The 14,930-nt window shown below is 35.1% G+C and overlaps 1 protein-coding gene and 1 long non-coding RNA gene across 2 annotated transcripts; one reads left to right on the top strand and one right to left on the bottom strand.

Annotated features, from left to right (window-relative positions):
• The first annotated feature begins 415 nt into the window (after positions 1 to 415).
• Positions 416 to 4,467, top strand: LOC141482584 (uncharacterized). Its single transcript, XR_012465598.1, has 2 exons — positions 416 to 1,533; positions 3,925 to 4,467. It is a non-coding gene; the product is annotated as an uncharacterized lncRNA (long non-coding RNA).
• Positions 4,468 to 6,700: 2,233 nt separating this feature from the next.
• On the bottom strand, positions 6,701 to 13,269 carry LOC111504490 (uncharacterized). Its single transcript, XM_023159054.2, has 2 exons — positions 12,923 to 13,269; positions 6,701 to 7,200 (listed from the first exon to the last, which is right to left on the bottom strand). Exons 1-2 carry the CDS (start codon positions 13,104 to 13,106, stop codon positions 6,941 to 6,943), a joined length of 444 nt encoding a protein of 147 aa, XP_023014822.1. The 5' UTR covers positions 13,107 to 13,269; the 3' UTR covers positions 6,701 to 6,940.
• Positions 13,270 to 14,930: the final 1,661 nt, after the last annotated feature.

Below are 14,930 nucleotides of genomic sequence, written 5' to 3'. Positions count from 1 at the left end.
AGTGAGACAAATTCGGATTTTTCAGGACTGAAATTTTTTCAGGAAAAAGTGTATTCGTAGTGAGTCGGTAGTCCTGATCACGAATATGAAGGAATTTTGAGCCTATTTTGCCCCCTAATATGTTTTACCGTAAAAATGGGGTGTTCCATCGCGAGTAGCGGACAGTGTATATCACTTTGGCCAACCCCATTCAGGTGGTAGGTGCATTTTGAGCATTTCCATCAGTCCTGAATATTACGGAAGATACGGGGTTGTTTCCATGAGAGGTGAGACACACTGTATAACCGGTGAAAGTGACGATCCCATTGGCAGTCCCTCATCTTGCGTAAATAATTCGTCCTTCAGTTGGATGTAGCAGTTTCGTATACAACATCCTAGTAATTCCATGATTACTTGTATCTATCCGTAAGTTTGATCTATCTTTCAGATAGTGCTTCTTCGACAGGGACGTTGGTGTGAAGGCTTTCCACGTCTACACTGATCAGTTGATTCTGCTCTTTGACTTCGATTGTCCCTAGTAGTTCAACAAAATGCCTTGAATTTTTCACAAAAGATGATGTTTTTCCTTGCAGTGGTTTGATTATAGGTAGTAAAAATCTGGACAAGTTGTGAGTGGCTGAATCTGAGGAGTTAATGATCGGTCTGACCCGAACATCTTTCTTGTGGATTTTCGATAGTCCATACAGTCCATACAAGTGAGAGGCTTACTGTGGTGCGGTGTTAGCGATGATCTATCTTTTTCCGAAAAATAGACTGGGTGTTTTTTCAACATCTGGTACAACTTCCTTTCAATTGATGCAGTAGGGTTCCTTACGATCTTCGTGTATTTTCCTTTCTGAAGCACCTCTTCGATCTTTTGTTCGTAAAGATCAGTATTCATCACAACAGTAGCGTACTAGACAATGAAAGTCCGAACTGATTAAATGCACTATGAAACACTGTCAATCACCTTCAAACAAAGAGGATGGCAGTGTTCCATGCAGGTGAAATTTTACTTCTTTCATTAATTATATTGTGCAGGAATCCTGTGTATTCTATCTGATTCGATCCCATACGAATATTTAGAAGTTACTTCTTTGCATGATCTACACATCTTTTTTTATTATACTATATATTAACATTGTCAACTTTGATTACATGAAAGATAATTTATTTCGGATCCTTGTTTCAATTCATTAATGATTTATCATCACCTGATAATATTGAAACATAATCTTGTATTCGTTGTTACTGATATAGATATCATAAATGTCAGCTAACGAATCTATCAATGACGATAATGAATTTTTCAACTCGAACATTCTGTGGGACAAGTGATTATTGAAATGAAATGGAAGTTTGCTAATACTATATTTCATCTGGAGAACTATTCTATTTCCCCAAATTATTATCCGCTTTTCGTCTGCTGTTACGGTGTCAACATGGGGATACATTTTTTACTTTTTTCAAAACAATATATAACTTTTGTAACAATACGAATTCACTGTCATTGTTGATTATGCTTCCCATGTGGAAGTTCCGAAAAACAATGTCGTAAGTAATCGATCCATTATTTTTCTAGATAATGTCGAGCAATTATTATCTCTGATATATTAAAAATAGAAGATCACCGTTCAAAAATTACTCAGTTTTGATAATTTCTTGATTGTTCAAAAGTTTTGAGATTGATGAGTGGTGAAACATACATTGATGTTTTGCATGACAGATGAGATAGAAAATTCATATACTGCTTGTAATTTAATACTGACAGATCAGAATCAGTGGTATTGATATAAGTGAATGCAAAATGCAACGAATTGAGTGACTAAGAAATGTCTCGCCATCTTTCATTCAAAAAACTCCATCTATCGGTAGAAACTCAAACCATGCTTATCGAAAATGATGCTATTGAGGTTTTTCAATATTGTGATTTTTTGTCTCATTTCAGTTCATTACTATATGATGTCGTTGAGCGATTTTTGGACAATTTTTCTCTACGAGTTCAAATTGCACTAAAATTAACCAGGCGTTTGGCAATGATAGTGTTAGTGAACGCACTGTTCGACATTGGTTTGTAAAATTTCGTTCCGGAAACTTCAGCCCCGAAGATGAGACCCGAAATGATCGACCTACGGTAATCCAGTACGAGGATCTGAGGGTCTCGGTGAAGACTGACCCATCACAACAGTGGCGGATTAACTCATTTGCCTCCAGTAGGCTATACAAATTTTGCCGTCCCTTTCTCACCTCTGCATTTCGATACCCTGCACGGACAGGGAAAGAAACTGATGATGTGCTTATGTTTTTAATAAGAATAATTTAGGAAACATGTTATTCAACGCAAAACCCAAAAGAGATAAATGGAAAAAAGGGGAATATATAGACTAGAAAGGGGGGGCTGCCCAGCAGCTTATACAGGTCAGACAGGCAGAAACTTCGACATAAGATACCGAGAACATGTATTATCAGATAAAAAATCAGCCATTTATGGACATCTGAAAGAAACAAACCATACAATAAATAAGGGAAACATGAAAATTCTTCATACATGTAACAAAGGAAGGGAGATGAATTAATGCAAGCGTTGGAAATAAATAAATTGTACAAGGACCCCAAATTCAAAACTCTCAACGACCAACTAGATCTATGCAGCTCGCCTCTTTTGAATTTAGGAATTTTAGGATCCATCCAATAGTTGGTAATCGTGACATATTGTAATATTGGTAACGTGTTAGGTCGGGTACCTAGAGCAGATATCTGTCCAAACTATTCAAGACGCAACTTGACAATTTGTGGAATACACATCCTAGATGCGTGTCTCGCACACGCCTACTTTCCAAACGCCTGGAAACAGGCTAACACAATTCTAATACCTAAACCCTACGAGGATCCTACTAATCCCGACTCCTACAGACCCATCAGCTTGCTTAGCTGCCTTGGAAAACTGCTGGAACGATTGATGACTAACCGTTTGAACGACTTCCTGACACTCCACAACATTATCCCTCCCTATCAACATGGTTTCAGGACCGAACATTCTACCCAGAACGCACTAGTCGAACTTCACACCCACATATCCCAAAATATCAACGCTTCCTTTTGCACCATTGCAATCTCCCTAGACATTCAAAAGGCTTTCGACAAGGTCTGGCACGCGGGCCTGATCTAGAAGCTTATCCAAATCAATCTGCCTCATCACTTTATCCGACTAGTAGCATCCTATTTATCTTACCGACTTATCTGCGTCAAAGTCGGTGAAGCTTTATCCACCCCTTTCTCCCCTAAAGCCGGAGTCTCCCAGGGATCAGTCTTTGCCCCTTCCCTATTCCTCATCTATGCACATGATGATCCCACAACCCACAAAATCCTCCAATACGCCGACGACACCATCCTATACTCCTCCGCCTCCAACATCCGCCGCTTGCAAACTCAAGCCCAAAATATGATCGACCATTTCGAGCAGTGGTGCAACAAATGGCGTATCAAAATCAACCCCACAAAAACCCAAACAATCCTCTTCCAACACCCTAACACCTCTACCCGTCCCAAACTAAACCCGGACAACTTGAATCTCAGACTTTTGGGGGAAAACCTCATACTCCAGGACTCGGTTTCCTACTTGGGGGTCACCTTCACGAGGACCCCCAACTGGGAAATCGACCTGTGAGAGACACTGGACAAAGTCCGGAAGAGAGCTAACTTTCTAAAAGCTCTGAGAGGAAAGCTTGGGGGATGCGACAGTAGAACTCTGCTTCATACCTATAATACCTTTATAAGACCAGTCCTCCACTACAAAGCAATGATATACTGTACGCTTCCTCCGAGACTGTCCCACCGCATCCTTACGGCCGAAAGAAGAATACTACGCAACATACACAACCTGCACTACCGATACCCTTCCCTACACTTATACAACCTCATAAATACTACAGCAATCAACCAAAGATTTCAGGAACTCCGAGGACGATATGCGACCAGGACGATGAGCAGCAACAACACCGATGCCATCGACACGCTCACATCGCCATGGATCCCCCGTTGAGGATCCCGAAGGAAACCTAGGAAAAAGCTCCCCTTTCCCCCAGCCAGACTCCTGGGTGCGATGGAAGACCCATCGGAGCCGATCCAGGACATCCTAGAGGATTTCCCACTGGGATACAGATAGCGGATACCTGACAGCAGCGTCCCGGAAAGAACCGAAATCCTAAACACTCACAACCCCGCCCAAAAACCCGTACGGAGTCCCAACATCTGGACCACCGCAACGAACCCGGACTACCACATGGATCAACATAAAAAACAATGAAGAAAACTGGAACACAAAAACAACACAACACAAACACCAACATAAAACACAAAACACACACACAACCTACCCACCCTGAAGAGGCATAAGTCTATAGCAGGGTCCTACACAAACACATACACACACAAAAATTGTAAATAACTGTAAAACTTGTAATATACGATTTTCATTCATTCATTCAATTTGTGGAAGTTACTTGAAAATGGCCTTATAAGCCGAAACCTGTCGTAACGAATAAATAAACACAGTAGAAACTACACATAAGTATTTTCTTTTTGCTATATTCAAAATGGATTTCTACAAAATAAATAAGTCATCAACCGAACGAGTTTATTCTATATAATTATTTCAAATCACTCCTCAAGTTGTTACCATTATTTTTTAACATGACACTTGACACATCCTGTCTCAAGTTGCCCTTCTTTCATATAATACTTTGACTGAACGACGTGGCCTCAATCAAATAATGTATTATCTTGGTTATCTGCCTATTTTGTTTTATATAAGTCAAATATTACAAATGTGCCATGTACTCACTTTGATACTTCTTGTTGCCTGACAAGTAACTAATCATAATAATTTTCCAAATTTCATAAATGAAAAAATCCAAATTTTGAATTTCATAAAACTTTCATTTCAATTGGATCACTTACTTTCAGGTGAGCACTGATGATGACGAAAGTCGAAAGCGCTTTGCAATAATTTTATAATTATACACTTTCATACAAAACCTCTTCGATTCATTCATTCAATAAGTGTATTCAGCTTTCCAGATATATTTATTATTGAATAGTTTTCAATGAAATTTTTGAACGATTTTTGAAACGATTGATCGCCAAATACTGATTGATAAGTGGAAAGCCATAGGCATACAAGGTACTGTATTGTTGAAATGGATCAGGAACATATCACCAAAGTGGAAAATGTCTCCTTGGCTCCCATCACCAATAACATCGGTGTACCACAGGGAAGTGTTTTGGGTCCTTTATTATTCCTATACTATATCAATGATATACAATAATATCATGACTGTGATTTTCTCAATTTATTCGCAGATGACACGTTACTGTCAATCTCAGGCAATGCTCTGTATGGTACTATCAACAAGATGAACGATTCCCTATCAAAACTACCAGTATATTTATATCAATATTAACAAAATGAAACTCAGTGTGACAAAATGTGAGGCAATGATCCTAACCACACCCTTTAAATACAAAAACATCAACTCAAACCAACTCAATATGGAAATAGATAACAATAAAATTGAATTCATGAACCAGTTCAAATATGACAATATGACAATAGCATTGCAATAGATGGCGGACTGAATGAAACAACAAAAAATGTTAATTTCTGTTTCTGTCTACAAAAATTTATTGAATATTGTTTTTCAATTGTTTGATTTGTCCAATAATTATTTGATCACAATGAATATGTTCATTCGTTTATTCAATTTGCCACATAGTCATCAACGATTACTCGATTTTTTTTACTTTTCAGTCCATTCTTAATAAATTTCCTTCGATTCGACCACAGATTAATTATTACTGAATAGTTTTCGATGGAATTTGGCATACCACCATTTGAGAGGGGCCGAAACTAATGGTGATTTGGAATTTCTATTAAAAAAATCGCTCATATGATTATTTGTATTTCACCTATGAAAATGTTCGCAGCCGGCCTTGATTTTTGTAGAAAGAAAACTATATTTGATCTCAAAGTATGGTTTTTTTGAACTCTACATTCCAAAATGTTTTTGGAAATCGGAGGTGTCCCGCTTTCAAGTAGGTCACACTGTATAAGTTGTAAGGGTTGTTTATACTTGCATTATTATAACCGAGTAGATTCGAGGAATGATTCATTGATTCTTGTTTTTTCTGGGGAGTGTTGAAGAATCGATATACTGACCTAACACTTCACCTTTTGTTTTGCTGTTTTTTTAAGGATAAGCTTCACATTTCTGTAATTATTTCACTAGAAAACAATGAACAATTCATTATCATTATTTTTATTCAGAAATGTACTTCTCCGAAAATATATCTTGTGAAAGGAAATAAAAAATGCAGTAGTTGAGTACTTTCGTTTTGGGAGAGTAGAATATCAAGCCTATTTTATTCATATCTTGACCAAAATCAATATTTTTGCCAACTCAGGCGTAGGCGACTGAAAGTAATTTTATGATCAATGGTTGCACTTTCAATTTCAGTCCTTGTAAACTGTTCATTAAGAATAACTTTCCACCCGAAAATCGCTAATATAAAGTTTTCCATATGGTTCAAACTTTTTGAGAAATACTGTGTAACCCTTTTGATCAGCTATTCTCTTACGAACGACAAACTTTTACGATTCAATAAATGATGTAGTGTGTGTCATCATTTTGCGAAGATTCCTGGCAGAAAAAAATTCGATAACTTCTTCTAAAAATATATTTCAAATATCATTTGTCAGTATAGCTACTTTATTTTTTTAATATGCTGAAAAATAAAATCACGAATTAAAATCAATAAACTAGTTCACTTTTACACACTTCTATCTAAACATTGAAACAAGTAAAATTATTCCTAGAGAATGAATAAAAAAATGGAAACAATCGTTGAATAACATCTAGGGATAAAAATGGGGAAGCACGAACAGCATTGACAGCTGAAACCCTTAATGGAGATTGTAATTTAATTCTTGTATACAGTGTGACCTGATCCTTGTCAATACTGTAGCCTTCAATTGTTCATCTTTAGCAAGAATATCCATCGCTTCGGCTGCATCTTTGAGTTCAATTTTGGTGAAGAAGCAACTAATGGAACCCACCAGTTTTTTTTTTTGGGTGTCATTTATATTCGTTTCAATGACTTCTGCTAGTGGAACAATTGGTTCCGCTTCCATTGCTAGTGCCATAGCCATGCCCAAAGTGGCTCCTGAAAAACAAAGAAGTAATAAGTTAAAAACACAAAAACCCAAAACTTCTTCACAGCCGTGTACAGCTAGAACAAAGAAATTGAAGCAAATTCAGAATATTTTTAAAATGAAGCAAAATCGAAATCCAAGCAAAATTGAAACAACAGTTAATTTGGAATGACAATTTGTAGATGTCAGCTTTTGCAACTATGCGACGGAGTACACCAAAGCTTGATACTTGGTCTATTCCTCTTTTAAATATACATCTGATTTTGGTTTTATTGTTGAGAATTGTCACATTCATCAATATGGTGATGAATCTCAGCATATTGCAGAAAATTTATATAATTATTGATGATTTGTCAATTCTTCCTCGCATAATTTCAAGTTGAACACTTCCGAATTCAAATTAGTTTTTTTGGCCAAAAAGTAAACGGGAACTTGCAATGACACGAGTCGATATTAATCTACTATTGTCAGAATATGAAAAAACCTAATTCTCTGGTTAGATAGCGACATGAAATTTACAAATCATGCAGAAATACTATCTCTCTAGGAATAATTCTAAAGCAATGTGGAAAACCCTAAAATCTTTGGTTGATACAAAAACTAAAGTCCCTTGTTTTGATACTGGAATATAATGTGAGTGCAATGGTGTGCCATGGAGTTATTCAATACGTATTTCGTTAAACGTATTGAAGAAATATTAAACTCAATTGAAAAGGCCCCAAAATGGAATAGCCTCACTTCTGTTAACAGTCACTTTTCTGAATTCAAACAAATTCAATTACCCGAGCTTTCCACAATTATACATGAACTGGAAAATAAGACTGCTAGTGAAATCATTGACATTGAATTCATAAAACAGACCTTTGGAGTAATTGGTCATATATTATTACACTTTATCAATATCTCACGATTTCATGGCACATTTCTAAGTCAGCTGAAAACAAGTAATTGAATAGAACTAGTCGATACTTGATGAAAATCCATATTTAAAAAACTAAAAAACATAACTAAAAAACTATGATTTTCACTATAAGTGAAAATCATAGAATAAACTCTATTGGTTAGTTTTCTTTTTGAAACCCTATTCAGAAGGTGGCAAACACTAGCAAAGCATGAGAGTTCAGACAAATCAATACATTACCTGGTATAGAAAAAGTGCTGTAGATATTGTTTACCAACAACTACTTAATTATCTGAATAAAAATAATTTGTTAATGACTTATCAATCAGGATTCAGACAGAATCATTTATGCGAAGCATCACTACAGTTAACCATAACAAAATGGAAAAAATCAATTGACAGTGGTTATTGTGTAGTTGCAATTTTTAGGGACTTGAAGAGAGCTTTTGAAACGATTGATCGGCAAATACTGATTGATAAGTTGAAAGCCATAGGCATACAAGGTACTGTATTGAAATGGATCAGGGACTACCTAACAGATCGTAAACAGATCACCAAAGTGGAAAATGTATTCTCGGTTCCCATCACCAATAACTTCGGTGTACCACAGGGAAGTGTCTTGGGTCCTTCATTATTCCTATACTATAGTATATAGTATAGGAATAATATAGTATATTTATATCAATATTAACAAAACTCAATGTGACAAAATGTTAAGCAATGATCCTAACCACACCCTTTAAATACAAAAACATCAACTCAAACCAACTCAATATGGAAATGAATAACAATAAAATTGAATGGCCTGCTATTCGAATTTTTTTTCTTTTGGAAAATTTTGAATTACCCCCGTATGATACATATTTTTACTATTTTGATTTAATATGTATTTAAAGTGGCCACAATCGAATCAGTTTGCTTGAATTTGTATTTTTTTAGGTGACCGTTAACTTCATATTTGTTGCAACGATATTTAACAGAACTTTATCATAAAACAAATATTCTTTTTACTAACTGAATGTTCATATGAATAAACTGTTATTAATAGTATAAAATTTCTTTTATTCTGACAACAATGCCTCAACTAGAACAGATATTAAAAAACAATCCAAAATCTATAGTTAATAGCCATGAACAAAAGGGGTGGAAAACGCAACCCCTAAAATTAATTTCGAATGTAATTTTTTGTCTCATCATTTGTTTACCATTTAAAAATTTATTTCCGATAACCTGTTTCATTCTTAACAAAAAATGTCTCCTGGGTTTTTTGCCCAAAATAAACCAGTTCGCAGCAAAAAATTATTTTAGGAACAACGTTGCACGGCCCATAATTTCCCAACTTTTTCGAAAAAGTCGAAAAAGCAGGGGGGAGACTCCTCCCCCATCCCCCCACATAAAGACGGCCCTGTATACGTCATTCTAAATATGTCCGAATAATTGCAATTATATTCAAAATTATTCAGTTTTACAAGAAACTGGAAATCTCAGATTGTTTTTTCATTTAATAGGTTGAAGAAAGATTAAAAGTACAATAAACTACGCTTTTTGTTATGGTATATTTTGAAATAGTGAAACACAAACCGACACAAATCGTTCAAAAATAATGTGTGATTTTATTGAATATCAATACAATCTCTTAATCACCAATAAAGTTGTAGTAGAAATAAATTTTCAATGTGCAGTTAGTGACATTCCCGGTGACGAAGTCATTTCGAGCTCTAATAATTATCTTCCAGACCTGAATATACAGGGTGGCCCAAACAGAAACACCCAAACGGCTTTTTTTATAGGAGACCTCAGGACCCTCCAGAATCATCGCTTTGTATGTAATACAAGTTTCTGTAGTTTTAGAGTTATTTATTTTTAATATTTCCATGAGAATTTCCGACCGGACGGGCATTAATATTTTTGGAAGTATTTTCAGAGGAGTATTTTTCAGCATTTTTACTTTATGAACTATTTTTCAATACACAAAATGATTAGCTCTCTAAAATTACAGTGAAATACGAATTTTTTCATCAATAATAAAAAATACACGTTGGAACAAGGTAAAATTAAATAATCAAATCTGAATTGCAAGTTTCTACAAAATATTCATCAGTTTTTGGATAATTTGAGAACTTTTCGGGACACTAAGTTTGCAAACACCAACAAGTGGTACAAAATAAGCTATTATTCGCTGAAACAGGCCTTCCAGAAAACTAAAATGGAAATTTTCAGAGATGATTATTGATTTTTCAAACAATATTTATCCTTATTTTATCATTCTCAATTCAATTCAAGTAATATGACACGTAATGAGAAGTTACCGATCGCGAAAGAGAAGAACCTAAAGGCTGACTTTCGACCAAAAGAGGTCAGATGTCAATCTTGCTGAAGTGCCCATCAGTAAGTTGAGGACCGCTCGGAGAGCGGGGGTGGATGGAGTGGGGTAGTGGGTTCTCCTCGCTAAATAAATGGGGGGGGGGGGGAAGCTCCTACTTCAGGGCACTCAACCCGGGAGGGGACATGGAGGGTAATGAGAACAAGCATAACGTAAAATCCTCCAATCGAATTTCAGTTTCAGTGAAGAACAATTCATATCCTATCTTTTTTTCAAGATTTTCTTTGTTTTCACACATCACTGCTTCAAATGCTGTTGTTTTCTCGAAGCAATTCAGGAACTAAGGAAGAATAATAATATTTGATAAAAAAAATGTCATATTTTTAAAATTATCGAAAATATGATCCATTTTCCAGAGAATAGCAGGATTTTTCGATATCTCGATCACCCTGTGTGACTGAAGAATAGAACTGGATTCTTTAGCATAGAATAAATTCAAAAGAATAATACACTACAAATGAAAAACTCTACTTGGGCTTATTTTAGACCCTGTATGATATTTCAAAGGAAATCTTTTTTTTTCAATATTTTGTTTTGAGAGCAATTTCAGTAATGAATAATATTCATAAAAAAATTTAAAGATTTTATTATTGAAATGTTTTCATTGGTTAGGTTTTTATTGTTTTTCATAATGTGAATTATTTTAAAGTACTATCTATCTGCTTCGACAGTAGAAAGAATAAAATGAGCTAAGATGATATTTTGCAACCGGATAAATTATTGTTTGAAGGTGATTGATAATGTTTCATGATGAATTTCACTAGTTCGGACTTCCATTGTCTACTATATAAAATGATTTGAAATCCCTGAAACAACTAAAAAATAAAGAATCAAAAATGAATAGCTGAAAACAACAATTATATTAAGCAAAATGAACCTGAAATGAAATAATAGTGAAATAAAATACAAGTAAAATAAAACAATTGAACAAAAATAAATAAAAATGAAGAAATGAAAAAAAAAGAAAATAAAAATAAAAAGTTGATAGATTCCAAGTCACGTTAGTTCACGACGTTTCGATTGTTGGTATCAGCTATTTAGCTATTCATTTTTGATTCTTCTTTTCTAGTTGTTTCAGGGATTTCAAATCATTTTATACAGTAGACAATGAAAGTCCAAACTAGTGGGATAAATTATTAATCTATGGAAAGGTAAATTTTCGTTATGTGGACACCCGGCGATTTTGAAAAAATTTTTGACTGTACTTACGTATTTTGATGCGTAGATTACGAATCAGAAAGAAAAAAGCGGCGCTCTCCCTTATTTAAAAAGTTACGGCCCTTCAAAGTTCAGAAAAGGGCAACTTTTCAGCATTCATTTTCACCAAATAAACTATTTAAAAACACAAGCATTTATTCACTAGGTCACCTTTACATCTTATTCCTCCTTCTTTGAGACTTTTCACTTCAATAATCAACATTTTTCTTATAAAAAACGAATGCTTCTCCTGGTGACACTCTGATATTTGTAGGTAGATACTAGTGACATTTCAGAAAAAAGCGGTTGGTATTTGTCGTCACCTACTATTTTAAATTCGTAGAGTTGAATTTTTAGTTTGACGTGAAAGAAAAATACAAAATGAATTTGAACGAAATTCATAATTTAGTAGTAAGAAATAATATAATTCTATATTTGGTTAAAGTAGGAGTGTTTGCAGCAACAATACGTTGTACTAATTGCAATGAAGAGTGCAAATTAAATTATGACACTTTATGGTATAGATGCAATAGAAAGCGGAATATGAAAATACCGAAGAAAAAAGCTCATTACATTTGTTGTAATTTTAAGAAAAGTGCCAAAAACCAATTTACGAGCTAAAGATTGAAGGCAAAAAACATTTGAATTACTTTAGGAATATTGACTGCATCAGTCGTACCAATCATATCATTAACCTTAAAAACGCAAAATACAGTGATATGTAACCAAAAAGCAGCTCCGTACATTTTTTCACATTTTTATAAGAAAAATGTTGATTATTGAAGTGAAAAGTGTTAAAGAAGGAGGAATAAGGTGTAAAGGTGACCTAGTGAATAAATGCTTGTGTTTTTAAATAGTTTATTTGGTGAAAAAGAAGGCTGAAAATTTGCCCTTTTCTGAACTTTGAAGGGCCGTAACTTTTTAAATAAGGGAGAGCGCCGCTTTTTTCTTTCGGATTCGTAATCTACGCATCAAAATACGTAAGTACAGTCAAAAATTTTTTCAAAATCGCCGGGTGTCCACATAACGAAAATTTACCGCAAAAACTACCATCACATACATGGAGGTAATTCTGATAGGCCTTGAAGTCTTCTCTTTGTAAACGAAAAAAATTTCAGCAAAACTGTATCTGTTTTCGAAGACGACACATTCAAGCCTGATAATACAGCTAACTTTTTCAATACGGGAGGATTTTTCAAGTCAAGCCAAGTTCTGTAACCAATAAATAATCGTTCACATTCAGTTAACTCACCTGATCTGAAAGAAGTTCTTGCATCGGGCATTACATCTATGTTCGTGATTCCTGTAATGGCCGCTCTTCTTTTGCCCTTTAAATTTGCTTCTTTCATCAGTAATACGCACAATTCCAGTAAAATGCCGTTCTTGCCAGTCAACATTCCAGAATGTGAGGAAGCTGGTTGCGTATTTCTCTCCATATCTTTTGCTGTGTAACAGTGAACCAAACGAATCGCAAGTAGGTCACAAAAACTATCAGTGTCGATTTTTCTAGAGCCGAAGGTATTCTGCTTGCTGGGTTTCAACTGACGACTGAAGGTATAGGGCAGTTCTTTTAATTTTCACAGCAAGTAACGATGACGGTATTTCTTATGAGCAGAAAAAAGGATGTGTTTCTTGCCGACGGCACAGTTGTCCCAGTAAAGGGAACGAATGAACCAAACCTTGAATATTATAACAAGGTGGACCGAGAAAAGAAAGCTGAACATAGGCTCATACTGATCGAATACATCAACATTCATCGACAGAATCAATTCAGGGGGACTATGCTGGGTATATTGTGGCTTTCTTGTTCAAGATAGAGAAAACGTTTTTATATATAGTCCGGTTATTATACAATATTGAATTAACGAAAATTGTGACAGAGCTAAATTTTGTTGAAGACCTTCATTTTACCATAAAAAATGAAAATTCGAGAATCCTAATCTGTTCCATGAGCGCTTCGAAAGTTATTCGGGGTCAAAGTTTTATCGAAAAAATACCTCACACCAAAGTTGTAGACCTCAGAATTCTTCACAGAAATGGTCTTTATCATTTTTTTCTGTAAGTATCATCGTTCCTGAGTTATAGCTATTGTAAAAGTCACGTTTTATGTAATATGACAAATTGACGGTTGAAAATATTGAAGTTAAACAAGCTCAAAATGACGCGAATGACATTCTTCAAAAAGTTCATCAACTCATCCAAAATCCCGAAACTATATTTTATTTTTACATGCGATAACCGGTTGTAATACTACATAGGCAATGTACAGAAGGGGCAAAAATTCAGTTTTTGAATTATTTGAAAAAAAAGGTACGAAAGTCTTTACGTACATTGATTCTCCACCTCAGACAATTATTACGAAAGGAATTCGATTTCTCCATGCTATTTATGGCGCTCCGAAAAAAGTAGATTACATTGATGAGTACGGATATTTAACCTTTGTCAAAAATACCCGAAACAAGAAGTAAGTACAACTATCTTGTCTTCCTCCAACATCGGCATCTGCTATTCAACACTTGTATCGGGTATATTATCAAGTTCAGACATGGCAACAAAATCAACTTAACCCTGAAGACTGGGGTTGGAAATTAATAAATAATACTATGGCACCAATTAAAACTTTGCTCCCCCCTGCTCCTGAAAAACTCCCTAACACAATTTTTTGCAATGGCAAGGGACAAATGCGGTTGTAGGAAAGTAGGGTTACAGTGTTCACCTGCGTGTACCAATTGCCAAGGTCACTCTTGTTCAAATGTTCAGTGGAGTACAACAGATGATTCATGTGATGTTGATGAAGAGACAACTGATACATCATTATTTTAACAATTTATGAACATCTGACAAGAAGAGAAAGAAGACGAAGAAGGAATCGCAGAACTAATGATTGTTGAAGTTGACTATGACGAGTTTGAATCAGATCAAAGTATCATGAGAAATCAAACTGACAACTACACTCCATAAACATTATCAACCCGAATAATCTTCATGCAGTTAAATAATAAGTATTGTGACTGAAAATTAAGTTATAACGATTTGTGGAATAGGCCTACTGGGGAAACCACGTTGAAAAAATGCACTACCTCACAGTGGTGTGGAAACGTGTGCATATTAAATAGAATGTGACTTTTACAATTGCGATATCTCAGGAACGGTGACACCTACAGAAAAAGTTATAGAAACTATTTTTGTAGAGAATTTTAGGGTCTACAACTTTGGTCTGGCGTATTTTTCTGATAAAACTCACGGTTTTCGAGAAAAAC

Source organism: Leptinotarsa decemlineata, unplaced genomic scaffold (genome assembly GCF_025532065.1).
Source record: "Leptinotarsa decemlineata unplaced genomic scaffold, Ldec_3_MD MMD2_tig00001393_RagTag_RagTag, whole genome shotgun sequence".
Lineage (NCBI taxonomy): Eukaryota > Metazoa > Arthropoda > Insecta > Coleoptera > Chrysomelidae > Leptinotarsa > Leptinotarsa decemlineata.
The sequence above is the reverse complement of the archived record's forward strand: the minus strand, read 5'-3'. Positions and strand labels throughout refer to the sequence as shown.